The following is a 21,047-nucleotide window of genomic DNA, read 5'->3' as shown; positions in this document are numbered from 1 at the left end:
TAGCCCATAAATCTGCCATATTACCATATATTAAATAGACTTGACTCTAAATATGTGATAAAATTTACAAATATAATAAAACTAAGATGAGGAGGCAATAAAATTTTAATTATAATGGTTATTTTTGCATTATGATGGTCTTATGCTAAGCACAAAAGTGTAGCAATATTAACAGTAATGTTGCATAATAAGATACCTTGTGTGTGGGATGATGGTAAAACCTGTCCTCTGCTAACACATGAACTAATATAGTGCTGTATACTTTTCAATAATCAGAATTACACGATATTCTCATTGCATATCTTATTTCATTTCTATTGCTACATTTATGGAATTATTCATAGTGTTTTTGAATAATTTGCTAATTGAACAAGAAGATCTTCCACAAATCAGTGAGGCAACAAAGAACTATTGCAGAAATTTATGTACATCCATCTATTTAAAGTTATGTTAGGCTTGCTTAAGCAGAGTTTGATTCATGTATGAAAACATAACCAACCAAATAAAACAGCGCAGGAAATATTTAGCGGGTGACATAGGATGCTATCTTGAATAAGCTCTATCATACAAAGGAGTAGCACTTCGCCATGGGTATGAAGGTGAGAATCCACTTTTATCTTTGGTACATTTCTTCAAAATACCATGTGCTAACAATAGTCTCACATCTAATGTTACTAATCCTGTATGTAGGCTATATCTTCCAATGAATTGCAGAAGTTATACTGTATTATTAATGAAAGTCAGTCTTTGTTGTGTGGAAATTTACCTTTTGTATTAATTTTTTGAGAGCAACTTTGACATCTTTATTTCTCAGGCTGTAGATCATAGGATTCAACATAGGCACAACAATGGTATAAAACACAGACGACAATTTACTTTGTCCCAGGGAGCTGACTGATGGTGGCTGAAGATACATGAATGCTGTGGAACCATAGAAGAGAGCAACAGCCAATATGTGGGAGCTGCAGGTGCTGAAGGCCTTGCGTCTTCCCCCAGTGGAATGAATGTTGAGGATGCTGACAATGATGAAGATGTAAGAACTAAGAATGGTCACAGCTGGTATAAGAATGGTAATTGAACCAAGGGACCATGCTAGTACTTCATTGATAAAAGTACTAGAGCAAGAGAGCTCTAGTAATGGGAAATAATCACAGAAGTAATGCCTTATTATATTAGACTTACAGAAAAGCAATCTCATAATGGAGATAGCATCAGCTGTAGCACTAATGAATCCCATTCCATATACCCCAGCTATCATCCATAAACAGACTTGATAGGACATGGTTACATTGTAAAGCAATGGGTTAGAGATAGCCACATAGCGGTCATATGCCATTACAGCCAACATGTAACATTCTGCAACAGCAAAAGCACAGAAGAAGTAGAACTGAGCTATGCATTCTGGATAGGAGATGACATTCTTCTCTGTCACAAAGTTTAGAAGCATTTTGGGAGTAATGGCAGTTGACTGACAGCAGTCAATAATGGACAGACCACTGACTAAATAATACATGGGTGTGTGAAGCTGAGAACTAAACATAATTATGATGATCATTCCCAGGTTACCCACAACTGTAACCAAATAGACTCCTAGGAAGATGAGGAATAGAGGCAATTGCAGCTCTGGATTCTTTGTTAACCCATCAAGGATGAATTCAATCACTGTGCTTTGATTTACTTCTTCCATTTTCTTCTGGAAACTCGACGTGAGAGGAAAATTTTATATAGAAGAAAAATGTGAGTGTCCATTCTCCTATCACTAAATTTTGAAACACAATTCAAATATTTTTAGGTATCCTCAATCAGCTGTCATCCTATTTTTTATCTAAGTAGTCAGAGATTTTTGTAGACCTAGAAAAAAGAGGTATGCAAAGAAATAAGCAATCAGGTGATTGCATACTTGTGACTTTGCCATAAGAACTCTGTGTATATGTACCCATTTCCTACCGAGTGCAAACCATTCTAGCACCTATATTGAGTGTTTCAAGTATGTGTCATGTCTTGGTAATAGCACCTCTTTTTTTGGTAGAAAATGTGTCATATGTGGTAAATTAAAAACTTGAAAAAACATCAATAGCCAAACTCAAATTAATGACAGATAAAATTTAGCATTGGATATAATTGTTCATGGTAATTTTCTTATTGCTCCTAAATATCTGTGAAATACAAACACATCTATAACTATATAAAATGATGATTTTTTTTTGCTTATTTGTACTGTTTTCAAATGTGTATGACTGTGTGTGATTTACTTAAAGAGATTTGTCTTTTCATACCTTATATTGCCATTTGCCACAAACTTTATACAATGAGAGCACAGCTGTTGAAATCTCTAGGCTAACATCAAGCTTGCAAGCCTTTGAGGACCTCCTTTTTGAATAGTCACTGTTATTTCTGTAAAACATTGTGAAATCACAGTGTCCCTTTTTTTATATAGTGGGATTCTTCCAGAAATATCCCAACCATATATAATTCATTCATTGAGCATAACTTCTTTCTGTACTGGCAATTGAATGATGTGTTCCCACACTGTGGGGCTGAGAGATTAAACCATTCATTTAGTCAAACCCTTGTTCCCATACTCAAATCTACATAAAGTTAGCCCCCCACAAATATCTTTTAGAGCATGACATCAAACTAGAAGAGGAACCTTGCAAAGAGAGCGCATAAGAACTTAAAAGACAGTCACTGTGTGAATGAAACATTGTGTCTGTCTTTACTGATAAAGAGGGCTGGAAGGAACAGATTTCTCTAACAGCCAACTCATAAAAGTGTAACCTACTAGCTTTTGCTCTGCTGGAAAAATATAGTTTTTATTTAATCCAGCCTCAGTATTGATTGACAAAAGATCTTCATCTAGGAAATTAACTGCTTGTACCTTTATACCTAGAAACACAAGAAAAAGATTGAACTTCTAAACCAGCCCCAAAGAAAGTAATTTTTTCTCAACTAGGATCCAGGAGGTAAAGTACCCTGTTTGGCTCAAGGTCAACTGTCAGTGCTTTCTTCTGGCATCTTATGCTGGTTGCCATAGTTACCACAACACAGACTTGGAAGAAGGAATCAGAAGTACTCTGAGAGTGCAATGGGATTGCTGCGTTTTTCTTCCCTTTTCTGTATATTTATCAATTACAAACATCTAGCTTAACTAACTGCACAAATGTAGTTAACACAAATTCCCTCTCCTCTTAAAAATTATAACCATTTCTTTATTTACCCCCCTTTTTATATATGCCTGGGCACATCAAAGACAAACAATCTCTGAAACCTAAGTAAGGCAACTGGAATCTGATTTGTCAGTCTAATATGTCTTGTTGGTCCTTAAAAACATGTCTGGTATGATATCATTGTTATTTGCCAAAAACTGTTACCTATGCCTGTGTGAGCATATAAACGGAAACTTTTGTGAGATAGAGAGATCATTGGGAGAATATCAAAAGAGCTTTGGGGAGAACATAGGAAAAAAAATGGGTGAGAAGATGTACGTGAGCTGACTTATTTCTTTCAATCTCAGATATCTTTAATCAGTATCTGCTCACTATAGTGGTTTTTCTGATGAATCCTGGGAGGAATAGGAGATTGGCATCCCATGTATATCTCAGAACTGTACCAGTAAAGTATGAACTCTTTTTTCAGATTTCACATTCTAGAACTCAGTCAATTGCATTAATTAATAGATAAGCATACACATTTATGCAGATTTTCCAAGTTAAAATTTTGCATTTTGCTTGCTATGTCAAATTATAGCTTTCAATATACTTTTTAAGGATATATTGATTGAGAGATATATTCAGGTGGATCTTCATGGGATACATTTAGCAGATGAAAAGCCTAAAATGAACTACATTTTAAATACTGAATGAAGCTTTGCTTAAAATTTTACCCTGAGACATGGGAATAAATAGGCAAGAGGACTGTGAATTTTAGGCCAATCTTGGATATATACGGTGCTTGTATCTTAAATAAACAATATTATCCATAGAGTAGAAAACATTACTCTCTGAGAAACTAGGGCAACAGAATAACTTTGGAAAGTTTCTTCAATCCTCAACCATGTAGATTCTGAGGACTGAATGCAGGTTATCAGCATTGCTTGCAAGTGCGTTTACCCTCTGAGTCAACTTGTCTGTCCACTAAGTGCACTAGTTTCTCAGAGAATAATGTATGCAGTAGCTTTTCAATCAGATGTAAAACTCTTACGAATATGAAATATAAATTAATTTAATTTTTATAGTTGTTATTCTTGAAAGTTAGCTAAAATAATTCCAATAATAATAAAATTTATCAATGCAAAAATTTAAACATGTATATGAAGAGAATAAACCTTGCTGCACCGTTTTTTAATAGTCTTAGACTTGGCCCCAAGAGATGATGAGTCTCCACAGAAGAGCTCCAGTTTTATTTTTAAATTTTCTCAAGGCAACATCCATAGCTGTAAAGACTTTGTTGCTATTCCGTTTCAGGATTTATTAAATATTAATATTATATCAATTGTCCATATTCTAGAATCAGCTACAAAATTATACATTACATCAATTAAGCCGGTGTCATAACCTCATCTCTTGTCTTTGTATTTGGAAGTTATGTTATACTATAAATAGACTCTTAGCTTATAGAAGCATAAAATATATTTGAAATTATATGTACAACTCTTAAATGTAATAAATTATAGAAAATTTTACTCCATGCTAATCTTGATGATTATGAATTACTTTGGGAAGTTGGTAGAGATCTGTACTGCAGAAAGAATAAGAATAAAACTATATATCATAAAAATACAAAACGGATGTGCGTTTGGGAGGCATTAAAATAAGTAAAATCAGTCTAATCTGTGCTTCAAAGAGAATGTCTAGCATTGTTTCCCCCCACCCATTTTTTGCTTTGCTCCAGCTCTCTCTCATTCTACATTGCTTTCTACACATTTCTGAATTACAAAGGAAATGTCATTGCAGAAATAAAAGGTAAAATGGCATTAACTCTGATTTAAAGAACTCATAACCTAAATCTGAAGTATTAGCTCATATTTATAGGAATTGGGCTCCAAATGTGTGATAAATATTTCAGGTAAATTAAACCTTGCAGTTAACAGCAGTAAATTTGTAATTTAATTGATTAATACTGCATCCTGATGGGCTCAGGCTGAGTACAAAGATATAACAATACTCATAGTAATGTTGTACTATAAGCAAAATTTTGAGACAATGAACAATCATAAAATTTGGAAAGGCATCACCTCTTTGAGTTAATGAATATGATGCTAATTATTTTATATTTTATCTTTTATTAAATGTTTTACTATATAATTATTCAAATGTCTTAAATTCAATATGGTTCTCTAAAAATTTCTTTTGCTTGAAAAGCACCTTATGATCCCCAATGATCATCAGGAGGAATTGAAAATGTAAAATATGTTATACTTAAGCTTGCTTGTTTCAAATTACTTACCTAACCAAAGCTAGTTTAATGGGGTTTTAAATTTTGTAATGCAGAAGAAAGGTATAATTTTGTCATTGAACTTAATTGCTCTGATTACCATCATCATAATAGAAATCACAGATTAGATTTTATGAAGTCTAACACAATGAAAGTTTTTCCATTTGGAGGTAAACGTGGGCCAGATAAAACACATTTCCCAGGGTATGGTATACTTCTTGTGGCCATTTGTTTTCAAAGTTACTTCAAAGATAAAACTAACCAGGGAAATATATCCACAGACAAGTAAATTTCATAAAAAAATTTAAGACTTAATAGGAATATATAAATTATAGGGCAGAAAACATTTCTTTATGTGCAAGATAAATGATTTGATGTAATCCACATGAAAACACCAAAAACATAAATCCTTACTAGGCTAAGGAAGTCCTGTAGGATGCATAAGGAAATAAACATCTGAAACATCATTTGTACATAAGCAGTGATTAAACTGTGAGAATGATTCAAATAAGATATGTAATACACATTCTAGTTAGAAGGTTTGCAATTAGAACATCAGGAAAGATTCATCATGTGCTGAGGTGCTGAATTTAGTCTTCATTCTTTGTGGAAAACTTGCTGGTTACCATTAGAAACCACAGCCCTCTTCTACTCATTCCATTATGCTGTAATTTTAATGCCATTATCTATGTGTTTAAGAATTTGGAAACACTGTTATACATGAATGGATGCTATCTCTGTGGTGAAAACAATGATAGATGTTCCCCTAAAGAAGGACAATGGCAGAACAAAAATCAACCAGAATATGTTTGCTTACAGAATGTGATGATATCCTGGAACTTTATTACAGACTAAGGGAAGTAAATGGAGAGAGTTTCATTTAGTGTGTGACATAGAAGATATTTAAGTTTGTTAATATTAAATGAAATAAAGAAATTAGGAACTTATTTCTGGACATAAAATATATTCAGGCAGTGATGAAGACAGAGTATTCCAAGTTGTACACCCAACTTTGGCAAATATTTACTTCCTTTTAAATCTTCATTAAAATTGAAGGAATACTACAGCATTATCCAATTCACCAGAACTGATTGAACCTTCCTACTGAATAATAAAATTTACTCTATTAACAACTGTATAAATGAATCTAGTAAGTAGTATACTACAGATTTTGCCAGTGGTTCCTCTAGACCATGAATCACTCTCTTTTCCTCCAACAGTCTCAGCACAAATTTTACTTCCCACTCGCAGACTCTCTAATACTGATATATTCAGCATTGTGCAGTCATCACTGCTGAGGAACCAGGGCCCTGTGCTTAGCTCAGAACTACTTTTGATGTTGATGTAATGACAGGTTAACAACCCTAAGAACTACTTTGCTTTGGCTCTAGAGTCTCACCTCTTGCAATCACCTGAGCAGTTATGCCTTCCATAATCTGAAGATCTACCTAGGACGTATTTATGCCAACACCAAATAACGTGATTGCCCAATCTCCAAGGATTTCCAACTCTCAAGGAGAAAACCTTTGAAAGGGAAGCAAATGCCATATCCCAACAGGTTAATCTTTCTTTTTTATCAAAAACAAACTCCATTTGTAGTAAATATTTATTTAGAGATACCATCTGAATTAAAACCAATATTTTGACAAATGAAATCTCAATAGAATTTGAGATTCTACTTTTCTTATGAGCTACTAGTGTTTTCGTTTCCAGCACATAGTATAGTGAGCTGCTCTTAAAAGTCAGAAGATGATATGACACTTATATCTTATTAAAAAAACAGAGCATTTAAAGTGATAAACCAATTTCTATTTCACAGTTTGCTATTATATCCTATCCAACTCAGCAATTTGTATATTAGAGGACTTATTCCTCATTTACCTGAGTAGCTAGGATTACAAGCAATCATCAGTGTATGAGGAAAACTTATTTATTTGTCAGTGTATATGTACACATGTAAAGAAATTGCATGTGCATGTATATGCATGAGTATGTGAAGGGCAAAGGACCAGTTCTGGTGTTGTTCCTCAGGCTGTCCACATTTTTGGATGCAAGGTCTCTCACTGGCCTGTAATTAGGCAAGTAGCTTGTCTGGGTGAGAAGTTTGCCCTAACAATCTGCCTGTCACTAACTCCAGTGTTTTGCTTGTATTTCCTAGTCACCATTCCTACTTTTTAAACTAGGTTTTTGAGATCCAACTTGAATCCTGATGCTTGCAAAGCAAATACTTAAGCAAATGAAATGAATTCCTTTTTCTACCCCTATTTTTAAATTACATTTTCATATCATAATTTTATTACTGGAGGATTACATAATTTAATTTGGGCTTCTTGATGATCTAAATATTTTTTTCTAAAAGCAAAATGAAAGAGCAGTGCCTTCACTTTGCTATAGACTCTCTGAGTTGGTTTCAGCTGACAACTTGACAAACACCTAGAGTCCCCTGAAGAGAAAGAACATCAGAAGAGCAGGCTGAGCTCTGGCATTGTATGTGAAGTTGTTTTTTTTTTTAACATAAATTTGGATGAAACCATAGCAAGCACATTCAGAGTAGAACATGGTATGCTTTCTTTAAATAATACAAAAATCTTAATTTAGCAAAGAAAAGCAAGAACATTTTAATAGTTGGTGGTCTCTTTGGCTATAACTCAGCTTTCATTCAAAACTAATCACAATTTTATGAATGGGACATGATCATTAATCAGAAAACAATTTTCCAACTTTATCTTTTTCCCTAGTGCATATTTTCACCTTCTCTTCTTTTCTTTTAATTTATTTCTGTTTTTTTTAATGTTTACCATTTTTTTTATTGATAAAAGAAGAATAAAGAAAAAAAAACAAATTTCCACCTCCTCCCAGCCTCCCCTTTCCCTCCCCCTCCTCCCACTCTTCTCCCCCTCCTCCCACTCTTCTCCCCCTCCTCACACCCCTCTCCCCTTCCCCCCACTCCTCTCCCCCTCCCTCTCCAGTCCAAAGAGCAGTCAGGGTTCCATGCCCTGTGGTAAGTCCTAGGTCCTCCCCACTCCGTCCATATCTAGGAAGGTGAACATCCAAACTGGCTAGGCTCCCACCAAGCCAGCAGATTGCGTAGGATCAAAACTGCGTGCCATTGACCTTGGCGTCTCATCAGCCCTCATTGTTCGTCATGATCAGAGAGTTCAGTTTTATCCCATGCATTTATTTCTGTTAAATTTTATCTGGGGGTGGGCTTGGCTGATTCATTATATGATATAATTGAACATTATAGATTAGTGTCAAGGACTGTATCTCAGTGACATGAACTCAGTGAATATTTTAATTCTTAGCCTTCAGTGTAAAGACTAAAGTTCTTATCTCCTAGTTCTAAATGTAATTAGGAACATCCCATCTTGGCCCTGATATCAAATTAGAAAAAGAAACAAACAATAAAACAACACAACCAAAAACAAAACTTTAAGATTTCAACTTAACCATAGTCAGAGTAAAATCAAGAATGTAAAAGATAATGAATTTGGAGAATATGTGGGGAAACAATAATCCTCATTCACTCTTGATGAATTGCAAACTGAGGCAGCCTCTTTGGTAGTCAGAGTGGAGAATTCTAATAAGCAAGCAAGCAAGCAGGCAAGCAAGTAAACACATAGCCATTTGCCCATGCAATACCATCCTTTGCCCAAGTGACTTGATTAAGCAAGTAAATACATAGCCATTTGCCCATGCAATACCATCCTTTGCCCAAGTGACTTGATTAAGCAAGTAAATACATAGCCATTTGCCCATGCAATACCATCCTTTGCCCAAGTGACTTGATTAAGCAAGTAAATACATAGCCATTTGCCCATGCAATACCATCCTTTGCCCAAGTGACTTGATTTTCTACAACATGGATTATTGTTCAGCCTTGTTGTCTGCACCTCTATTCACAAAAACTAGGACATGAAAATGACCTTTTAATCATGAATTAATAATGAAAACCAAGTACACTTACACAGTAGAATTCCATTTTAGATCAGGTGTTATCCCAATAGCCAGTCATAGACTGGAAATGTCTCCTAATAATCTTTTTCCCTTTCTTTTTTTTATTGATTTTTATTGAGCTCTGCATTTTTTCTTCTCCCCTCTCTGCCACTCCGCTTCCTTCTTCCACCCTCCCCCATGGTCCCCATGCTTCCAGTTTACTCAGGAGATCTTGTCTTTTTCTACTTTTCATGTAGGTTACATCTATGTAAGTCTCTCTTAGTGTTCTCATTGTTTTCTAAATTCTCTAGGATTATGTTTTGTAGACTGGTTTTCTTTGCTTTGTGTTTCAAAAGTACCTATGAGTAAATATATGTGATAATTGTCTTTCTACGATGTTTTCTAGCTCCATCCATATGCCTGAATCTTTCAAGATATCATTGTTTTTTTCTCTTGTGTAGTACTCCAATGTACCACATTTTTCTTAACCACTATTTGGTTGAGGGACATTTAGTTTCTTTCCAGGTTCTAGCTATGACAAACAATGCTGCTGTGAACATAGTTGAGCACATGTCCTTGTGGCACAATTGACCACCCTTTGGATATACACCCAAAAGTGGTATTACTGGGTCTTGAGAAAGGTTGTTTGCTAATTTTCTGAGAAATAGCCACACTGACACAGAAAAAGTTTACTGAAGATCTTTTTCCATTTTGTAGTTTGTTGATTTGTCTTGTTGACCATGTCCTTTGCTTTACAGAAGCTTTTAATTTTCAGGAGGTCCCATTAATTAATTATTTCTCTCAGTGTCTGTGCTGCTGGTGTTACATTTAGGAAGTAGTCTCCTATGCCAGTGCATTCAAGTGTACTTCCCACTATGTCTTCTATAAGGTTCAGTGTGACCAACTTTATGTTAAGGTTTCTGATTCATTTCAACTTGAGTTTTGTGCATGGTGATAAATATGAGTTGAATTTCATTCTGCTACATTTTGATATGCAGTTATGCCAGCACCATTTGATAAATATTCTTTCTTTTTCCATTTGATATTTTTTTGCTTCTTTGTCTAAAATCAGGTGTTCAAAGGAGTGTGGGTTAATATCCAGGTCTTCTATTCAATTTTATTTGTCCTCCTTTCTGTTCTTATGTCAATACCAGGCTGTTGTCAGTCCATTGTAGTAGAGTTTGAAGTCAGGCATTGTGATACCTCCTGAAGTTCTTTTATTGTGCAAGATTGATTTGGAAATCCTGCATTTTTTCTTTTCTACATAAAGTTGAGTACTGTTTTTCTAGGTCTGTGAAGAATTTTGCAGGTATTTTGATGGGCATTGCTTTGGATATGTAGATTGCTTGTGGTAAGATTGCTATTTTTACTATGTTAATTCTGCCTATCCAAGAGCATAGGAGATCTTTACACTTTCTGGTGTCTTGTTCAATTTTTTCTTTAAAAATTTAAAGTTCTTGTCATAAAAGTCTTCCACTTGTTTCGTTAGAGTTATTATAATATATTTTATGCTATTCGTGGGTATTGTGAAGGGTGTTAATCTTTGAAAGTCATTAAGAGTCCACAGCCAGTCTCTCCTAATTTGTGCCTTTTGTGTTCTAATTTTCTATAAAACTATTCTGTAACCTAGGTAATTAACAGAATCTTCTCTTTGAATCTTTTCAGGAGCAATTTGTAATCCCCATTTAGGCAAGACTTTCTTTACTTCTTCAAACATCCTGTTTAAAGTATCTGTGTTTGAATCAGATACCAAATTGTCATCCATGTAATGGAAGGTTATAGACGTAGAAAAATGCTTACATTTTTTTACCATGGCTGGCTAACAAGTATTGGCACAAGGTGGGACTATTGAGCATTCCCTGTGAGAGGATGGTTTAGTGATATTTCCTAGTAGGATGAGAGTTATTATAAGTAAGCACTGTGATGGTAAACTTTTCTCTATCCTTTTCTTGGAAAGGTATAATGAAGAAACAGAGAAGGCATAAGAATTCCAGATTGTAGAGGGCCCATAGGTTGAATACTTTTCTGATAGCCCTTAGATCTGTCACCATTCTCCATTTTCCATATTTCTTTTTAACGACAAATACAGGAGAATTCCAAAGGCTGGTTGATTCTTCAATATGACAAGCAACTAGTTGCTCTTGTACCAGCTTTTCTAAAGTCTGCAACTTTTCTTACACTAGAGGCTATTGGTTAACCCATATTGCTTTCTCAGTTAACCATTTTAGAGGTAGGGTAGGGCTGTTTGTACCTCTGAATGTTTATCAATTGCTTTGTGTTCTTATACTGGCTGAATGGCTGATGTCCATCATCTATAATGTCTTCTAATATTTTCCTCAGAAACATAAGTTTTGAGGATGCAGGAATGTTAGTCTGGATATTCCATTGCTGCAATAGGTCATAACACCACAAGTTCATTGCAATATTGACTATATATGGCCTCAAACTTCCTATTTTTCCTTCTTGCCCTATTCATTAAACCCATCGTGTGTGTGTGTGTGTGTGTGTGTGTGTGTGTGTGTGTGTGTATGTGTGTATGTTTAACCTGAGATAGGGTTCCAATTCCCAGGACTGAACATCTACCTCTTGAAGAGGCCAATTTGGATGCCAAGATTTTGGAGTAATGATATTTACATCTGCACCCATGCCTAATAAGCCTTCAATAAAAATTCCATTTATAAACACTCTTAGCTTTGGTCTTTAATTGTTTATGGAAATCTACCAGAATAGAGGTTTCCTCTGTCCTACTGGAGTTTTTGACTCATCCTCCACATTTAACCCATCATTCAAACAAGTATTGTTAACAGCAGGCATTGGGTTTTTAATTTTCCTGGTGAGATACATTCTCCACATTTACTGGGAATGATGGACCACATTCATTTTGCCCTCCAAGTGGTCTCCCATGGCGTTTCCCGATGGTGTTGGGTTGCCTTCTTTATCTATTGTTGACCTACACCCATTGATCCAGTGTCAGCTTCTGCCACACTTCCTACATATACCAGAAGGCTGAGTCTTCCTATTTATGCCATTCCCAGAGGAAATATTATTCCTAAAAATCTATTGTCTATAATCCCTTCTCAAATGTCCCATTCTACCACAATTAAAACATTTGGTATTTTGATGTCTTCTCTTACTTACCATTAAAAACTGCTTTTCCTACCCAAGCTTCAGTACCATAGTCAAGTGTCTCAACATTCATTGTATGCAAGACCCATTTATCCATGGGTGCTGATCTGTTCTTTAAAGGCCCAAGGATCCTTTTGCATTCTATGTTGGCATTCTCATAAGCCAAAGATTCAATTATTATATATCTAGCTTCTGAGTAAGTTACCCCTATTTATACAGCCCTAGTTAGTTTTTGCAAAAAGTCACTAAAAGGTTCTGTCTGACCCTGTTAACATTAAGAGATAATTCAACTCTTTTTCTTAGTTCCTGAATCCTGTCCAAAGCCTTTAATGTTGCTGTGCTATATAGGAATAAGGTGTGGTCATCAAAAAGAGCTTGATCCTGAGGATCAAGGAAAGTCTTTCACCTAGAATTTGATCTAGGGAAATCTCAAGTCCTTTTGTTTTTTCTTATTTCCCTAACTTTATTGCTTCCTCTTTTAAAAAACATCTCCACAGTAATTGCAGTTAACCTTCTAGGATAGCTGAGATTAACTGAGTCCAAACTTGAGGCACTGCTTTGCTACTAAAAGCCCACATTTTGAACATTTCCCTCACAAAGAATGAATGTAGTCCATAAGCTACAATTGCTTGCTTAGTTTCCTTACAATCAGTCATATGTATAGACTCCTGTGAATATTCTTTGACAATATTAGGGTACCTGGGGGACAGATACTTTTACTGATGTTATTACTTCAAAGGCAGGCAGAACTCTGGGGAAGCTATCCTAGAGATTTTTATGTACCAACAAGTTTAAATTTTGCCTTTTTACCTTTTGTTCCTGGTCATCAAATTTGATAATTTTCTCAATCTTTTCAAATCTGTTTACCACTGCCTTTTGTAATGCCTGGATCTTCTGTCCAGTGTTCTGCAAGGTATTAAGTCTGTCCAGTAGAGATAATCTCTCATCCTTGGCCATAATCTTTATAGCATGCATATCATATTCCTGGAGAGATAATCTATCAGCCAATCTGTCATACCCCTTTGACAGAGCTCAGTTAATACAATCAACAGTGTGAATTCTCTCAAATAACGTTTCAGAACCTACTGTCATTGATTGGTTTCTATGTGCCAAATCAGCTGTATCCTTTTCCAGAGTGCTGAATTTTCCTTTAAATAAATTACTATCAGTCTGTACCATTTTTAAAAATACCTCATTGATTGAGTTTTGTTAGTTAAATTGTATCTTCCTTAGGATTTTCAAACTCTTTTTTAAGAAGCTTGGTATCAGTCTCTATCGTTTCTAAAATATCATCGGTTGACTGAGTTTTGTTAGTTAAATTGATCATATCCTTTTTCAGATTTCCAACCTATTTCTGAGAAGCCTGGTTTCAGTCTGTATAGACTGTACCATTTCTAAAATTCCTAAGTCTTAGCCCTATTGTCAAATTATATTTTTCAGAAAAAAATTACTGAGGACAAGACTAATCCCCAGAATCAAAAATAGTGATTTAGAAGGGACATCATATAAGTCTTGTAAAACCTTACACATGGTCTAAGTAAGAGACTATTAATACTTTGGATGGTTAAGTTTTCTGACATAATGCCCTTTTAAATTAGCAACTTATAATTTATATTTTGGACATTAAATCTTACCTGTGGTTTAATTAGCTAGATGCAATCATTGTTACCAGCCAGAAGGTAGGGCAAGCCACCTACAAAACAAACCTAGCTGGGCCCAGCAACACTGGACCTGAAGTCATGTAACTGGTCTGAATCTGATTTTCATGTGAAATGGTAAAAGATATGCTTAGATAAAAAAAAAAGTTACTTATAGAAATCATAGATTGTGTGCACTGTTGTTGGTCATGATAATCAGCAGCCACAGGAGCACAGGGATAACAAGATAACATTAGGCACCTAGAAAAGCCTGTATCTGAATTTCCACGTGATGTGCAGAGGCAGGACACAGACACTGGGACTTGCATATGGGATCTTGGAGATCCTCTGAGGTGAGTAATGAGATAATATAAGGAACTGCGGCTTATCTGTAGCAAGAAAAGCATCCACCTTGCGAGAATTTTATATCCAAATGAGCTGATGGTTCCATGCACTGGCCATGGCCAGATGAGAAAGGGCTCATACCAAGCCTGGCACACTCTGAGCCAGTGGTGTGCAGCAGAGCCAGAGTGGGGTTCTAAAACCAAACATTCAAGCACCAGAGGATGATGTAATTCACAAAACAATCCCACACAGGTTCAGAATTTTGAATAATAAAATGGTTATTTATTTAGTGGAAAAATTTACAGATCACTGACCTAGATAACAGTCCTCTCTGCAAACATGAGCAGAGTCCAGCAGCCAGAAGCAGGAGCTGGAAGCAGGAGAGCAGGCACACATTTACCATTGCTTTTGGAGTATAAGTGATCACGCCTAAGTGGGTTGGTATCTTAAAGGCTTTTGGCTGAAGGAGCAGAATGTGCTCCCACAGCACCTCTGGACTGCTACAGGACTCAGAGAGGTCAAGGTGTGGCCCCATCTACACTCTAATCAAGCTGACTTATGGATGCTGTGTCCTCCAAGCAGCAGGCTCTGCATCTGATGAGCACATGTGGGAATGAAGTAAGTGTAAGCCACATGTTCCAGCAATGACTGCAGGCCATTGTCACTCAAATGATGGCCATACATATGCATGGGCTGTAGCCAGCATATTCAAAGTTTGCAAGCAGCTGCCATAACCATGGGCCTATAGCAAGACTATAGAGACCTCCAGGAACCACAACTATGGTCAATTTCTGACCTATGGTAGGAATGCTTAGCCACATAGAGGACAGCTATATGCTGTATGGCCCAGCAAACAGTTATAGGCTGAGGTCCCCAGTTCCCAGAAGCATGGCAAAGCTCATCAGATTGTTAAACGATGTGATATATGTCCACATTATTTACCTGTACTCTAATCAGGGAGTAAATCCTTAAGGTCTGCTTCCTAAACATGCATAGCAAATGGTTGTTACTCATATTGCAGAAATTTAAAATTAAGATATGTGCATGTGACTTTCAATATATATATTCAGGTTTCTTAATGGCACAAACTGAAAAAGGCACTAAGCATGTGATAACTCATTGCTTAAAGTGTTTCTTATTCCTGGGAATTCCTAAAATTATAAAGATGGATAATGGGTCCAGATATGATAGTAAAATTTTTCAGCAATTCTGTTCTTAATGGAGTATTGAGCAAAAAAAAGGCATTCCTTATAATCCTCAAGGACAAGAAATTGTGCATGCCCATAGCTCCTTGAAAACACAACTTCAAAAGATAAAACTTAGTCACCACATAATGTCTTTAATTATGCCTTTTTTTACTCGAAACTTCTTGAATGTGAATATCTGTGAACAATCTGCCACAGATAGATTTTGGCATGATGGCACCAGAGTGACATTCACTTAAGCAAAATGGGAAGACCCTTGTACTGGATTATGGAAATGACCTGGCCCTGTTTTAATATTGGGTCAAGAACATGTCTTTTCATAGACAGAGAATGAAGCACAATGACTCCCAAGTCTATTGTCTGCAGCAAAAGATACCATCTCTGATGCCACCATATCTGCTGTGATACTACAGAAGCAATGAAGTGAGACTGTTAAACCTGACCCTCTTATGTCTTCAAGCTGCAGGCTAAGAAGGGAAGGAAGATTATGATAATGGTTGGTGATTTCTAGCTTCTTGGAGCACTCACTGCACAAATTTAGTGAACCCTATTTACTTTGGAGCTGGCCCAAGAATGCTGACTGAATATTTGGCAGTTTATCCATACTTTATCTTGGTACAAAACTCTCTTTTGCCAGTATGGTGTTCAGTCTGCTGTTGAAATAAAAAACCTAAGAACTGTACCTCAGAAAATTTCCCCTCTGAGAGAAAGAGACTGATTAAAGCAATGGAACACTATTATGGAGGCAAAGAGTGACTGCGGCCCCTCTTCACAGATGAAGAGGAGTGACATAATAGGATTTTTTTTTCTACTCAGAGACTGGAAGATTCAAACTTATCTTTGGAATTAAAAGCAGCAATACAATTAAACTATAGGTGAGAAAGAAAACTCATAGCTCACCCACCACGGAAACAATCTCTTGTCTTTTGATTAGAATGGATTTAAGAGAATTGTGATTTGATATATTGTGTGTTTATTGTTAATTTCCATAGAAATTATGATAGTGACTTTAATTCACTATGAAGATGTTACTCCTCACAAAAAGGTTAGAGTTTGTCTGAGAAAAATTTGGCATGGAAAGTCCTTATATTTGATATGTTTAATAAGACGAATTTGGATAGTGATGTAGCTAAAAACCATTAAAGACATCCTGGACCAATTTAAAAGGTTCATCCCATCTTAGTCATCCACAAGTCCTTTATTAGGAGATATTGTGGTCAAAGGAGCAGGTATATTAAAAGCATAATCTGCCTTCTTACGATAATTTATTTGTTGGTGTAATCTCTTGGTAGAAAGTTGAACCAGAAGTACATAGCACCTACAGATTCACTTTCCCTAATCCTTTATTTAAAGAGTCTGATAGTCAACAATGGGTAAGATCTTTCCTGACCCCAGACATTCAGAGACAGGACATACATGACAGAATGTAAGTGTAGATGATAAGTGAAAGATAAGTATGGAAAGTGGAAGAAGATGCCTAATCCAATCACAGTCATATTGCAAGGACATGGAAACTTTTAAGAAACTATACTTCATTAGGAGTTGGTTAAGGCACAGAATTCAAGTAACTTTGCAACATCAAAGATAGTTGAAAACAGAAAACTCTGCAAAAGTATAAACCACAAAATGTCCCCAGCAGCTAGCCCCCTGTCAACACCCAGCTCTGTGCTCTAGATAGAAGCAGGAGTAATTTCTCAGGAAGGGCAGGAGAGCATACACAGATGCAGAAGTAGCCGCTTACAGGGAAAGAGGGTATGCAGAAATAGTCCACCCCCTGTATCTAGTAAAACCAACCCCCATGGCCCTAAGTAAACCTGGCTTGTGGGTTTTGCCTTTATATGTCAATCCAAAAATGAGGAACAAGAGCTCTCCTCACTTTGAGCTTTCAGCTGGCTGGACTATAGGCACACAGAAAAAAACTTGCTTTTGCATTCTGGACTTGACTGGATAATGGTGGTCTCTCATGGAGGTCTCAACATGGGTACAACAATAAATCCTATAGAAGAAGCACAGGCTTTGTCAACTAACTTAAGAAGGGAAGAACACATGGGGCTCAACTGAAGTGGATTCTCTCCACCTTGACTGAAGATTAGAGAGTTTAAGCCTGCTCTTGCTCTTTCAAAGGAAGTCTGACTTAAGGAATGGCTGCAAACAAGATACCTGAACTAGGGTGTGGTGACTTGGTGTTTTGGATATTAAGATGATGCATAGGGTGAACACACGCTAAACTGGCCAAAGTTCAGAGAATTCAAGTCTATTCCTGCTCTATCACTTCTTCATTCACATTAGTGACATTAGGAGTTGAGGCGAGGCATGCAGTAGATCTTTTGTCTACAACTGTTCTTCATAGTGAATCGTTAGTCATGTCCAAGACCTCTGATGTTTGGTACATCAATACTGAATGTATACCAAAGCCCCTCTCAGGTATCCTGTTCTTTCTCTGAGTCATGGAAATCCTGCAGTTTTGGTTCCACAAGACAAGTTCATTCATGATTCCAGCAGGTCATAGATGGTGGGCCAACTCAATTTCTTGTATATGGATCTGGATGGTAGCTGAGTTGTTCACCCCAGGCCTCCATTATAACTGTCTCCCCTCAGTCAAGGGACAGAGCCAGCTCTCTTTCACCCATGCCATCTGGATTATTTTTCCCTTGCCTGTGGTGACTGTGGAGATGTATCTACTAGAGACAGTATCATCAGGGTCAGCTATGCCATGTGGGAGTTGGGTGGAGCAAACTCATTTGCTGAAGCAGCCAGTTAGGTACAGGGACAGATTTCCCAAAGTCAGATAAGGGAGAGAACAGTTCAAGTAGTCTCCTAATTTTCAAATTCATTATTTTCAAGGTCCCCATTGATAACACAAGCCACAGACATCAAGGTAGATGCCAACTGATGATGTTCTACAGACACAGTTATGACCCTTTACTGGAATTCAGGGTTGGATATTACCATGATGCTGGGTAACAGCACAGGCCATTAAGATAAACACAACCCCCTCAGCAGCATGGCCCTAGGATCAACATGGCTTCAGGTGGCAGTTCATTCCCCAGGCACCTGCATGGTCTTCAATGGTAACAGAAGCCATAGACATTATCACAGACCCTGGCTGTGGTAGACCAGACATGGTCCTTGAAACATAGTCACTATGAATGGCTAATGAGAACATAAAGCCTAGACGAAAATCAAATAATGACACCATCCCAGACTAATATAATCTGTAGTTGCATACTTAGTACTGATTGTGTCAAACAAATTTGTGTAACCTTCTTGCAGAACATGGAGATAATCACAGAAATTCATAGCTTGTGTAAATAGAGGGAACAACTGATATTGCGGCGGAGAGCAAAATTTAATCCATTTACAATAGAATCCCTCGACCTAAAGATCAGGAAATAGTTTGCAAAAGGAGGAAGGAATGTTCAAAGAGCCAGAAGACAAGAAAGTTTAAGTGAGATTGTGTATCATCTATGTATGACAGGGAAGTGGTATCATCAAATTTCAACAATATTTTTTTTCAAAAAAGAGCACAAAATGATACTATTTTATATACCAATATTGAAAGGGGAATACTTAGAATTCCACTCTTAGATGAAGAGCTACAGGGAATAAATGATGGTTGAGAGAGATAAAGTTTTTCAGTGGTTAAGCCCTCTAATATATATATATATGAATAAAAGGAATAAAGGCCATTAATTTGAGAAAGAGAAGAGGGAACATAGTAGTGATTGGAGGGAGATGAAGGGAAAGGTATAATTACAATAATTACATATAATATTCTCAAAATATAATAAAATAACTAAAAAGAAAAGTTTGTTATAAATAAAAATGAAATTTATTTTTAAAGGGATGGTTATCAATTATGAAAGTTATCTATAACATGATAGGTGACCCATTGTGGGCATATAAATATACATGTCATCCTTACTTTCAGTTTACATTGTTGATTCTGTGAAACATATGCCATAATTAATTCTGAAATTTATAATAGTAAAAGTTATCAAAGTGTTATAACAAATGAGTAATAATATTGACAAGCCAATTAAAATAAATAGTATCAACTCAAATGATATATTTGTGGATATATCATTCTTCCAATAAATAATCCTCACATTACTTCTGACTACATAAATGATTTTCTTTCAAGTATTTTCTTAAAGGCAACACTGACATCCTTGTTCCTTAGGCTGTAGATCATGGGGTTCAGCATCGGTACAATAATGGTATAAAACACAGATGACACTTTCCCTTGGTCCATCGAATTCACTGATGATGGCTGCAGGTACATGAATGCTAAAGATCCAAAGAAGACAGCAACAGCTAAGATGTGGGAACTGCAGGTGCTGAAGGCTTTGGACCTGCCCTCAGTAGATTGAATGCGGAGGATACTAGCAATAATGAAGATATAGGAAGTAATAATGGTCAGGATTGGGACAAAGATGTTTAATGTACCAAAAAATAGAATCAACAATTCATTGATATAGGTACTAGAGCATGCAAGCTTCAAGAGTGGAAGAAGGTCACAGAAATAGTGGTTGATCACATCTAATTTGCAGAATCGAATCCTAATCATGAAGCCTGTGTGAGCTGATGCACACAGAACACCAATGATATACACTCCTGAAATCAGGGAACTGTAAATCTTATAGGACATGGTTACATTGTAAAGTAAGGGGTTACAAATGGCAACATATCTGTCATATGCCATTGCAGCTAATATGTAACACTCTGCAATGGCAAAAATAAGGAAGAAATAGAGCTGAGTCATGCATCCAGAGTAGGAGATGAGGTTCTTCTCTACCACAAAGCTCACCAGCATTTTAGGGGTAACAACTGTGGATTGACAGAAGTCAATGAATGACAGGCTGCTGAGGAAATAATACATGGGGTTGTGCAAGTGGGAACTGAGCCCAATCAAAATGATCATGCCTAAATTCCCCAATACAGTGACCACATAGATTCCCATGAAGAGAAGGAAGAGAGGCATCTGGAGTTCTGGTTTCTCTGAAAGCCCAGCCAAGAAGAACTCAGTCACTGTGCAATGGTTTCCTGCTGCCATGTCCTCCATTCAGATCCTGAAGGAGGAAAAGAAGTATAAGATTGTCAGACTGAGATCATTATTCTTTTCCATGTACACAAAGACCCGATATACAGTGTTTCTGCTTTAGAATACCTTTAAACTGTATAAAATTACCTTAACTGGAACATCCTAGGTAAATAAAATATATCTTTTATTATTTTTTCAAACTTTTCCTTAAAAATGTATTTCATATAAAATACTATCACTGAGTTCAAGCTTTGAAAATTTTTGTGAGTTCAAAGCAATATCTCTACTCTGAGAATAAGAGTAGATATCAGTGAGAAAAAG

General features: G+C 36.3%; 2 protein-coding genes across 2 annotated transcripts; both read right to left on the bottom strand.

Moving 5' to 3' along the window:
• Positions 1–730: 730 nt before the first annotated feature.
• On the bottom strand, positions 731–1,687 carry LOC142846785 (olfactory receptor 8G50-like). The gene has a single exon (XM_075967591.1). The coding sequence runs from the start codon at positions 1,685–1,687 to the stop codon at positions 731–733; it is 957 nt and encodes a 318-aa protein (XP_075823706.1).
• Positions 1,688–19,802: 18,115 nt separating this feature from the next.
• On the bottom strand, positions 19,803–20,747 carry LOC142847127 (olfactory receptor 8G18-like). Its single transcript, XM_075967856.1, has one exon. It carries the CDS (start codon positions 20,745–20,747, stop codon positions 19,803–19,805), a length of 945 nt encoding a protein of 314 aa, XP_075823971.1.
• Between the last annotated feature and the right edge of the window lie 300 nt (positions 20,748–21,047).

The sequence above is a fragment of the Microtus pennsylvanicus genome, chromosome 3 (genome assembly GCF_037038515.1).
Source record: "Microtus pennsylvanicus isolate mMicPen1 chromosome 3, mMicPen1.hap1, whole genome shotgun sequence".
NCBI classification, from domain to species: Eukaryota; Metazoa; Chordata; class Mammalia; order Rodentia; family Cricetidae; genus Microtus; species Microtus pennsylvanicus.
Note: the sequence above shows the minus strand (reverse complement) of the source record. Positions and strands in the feature narration are given on the sequence as shown.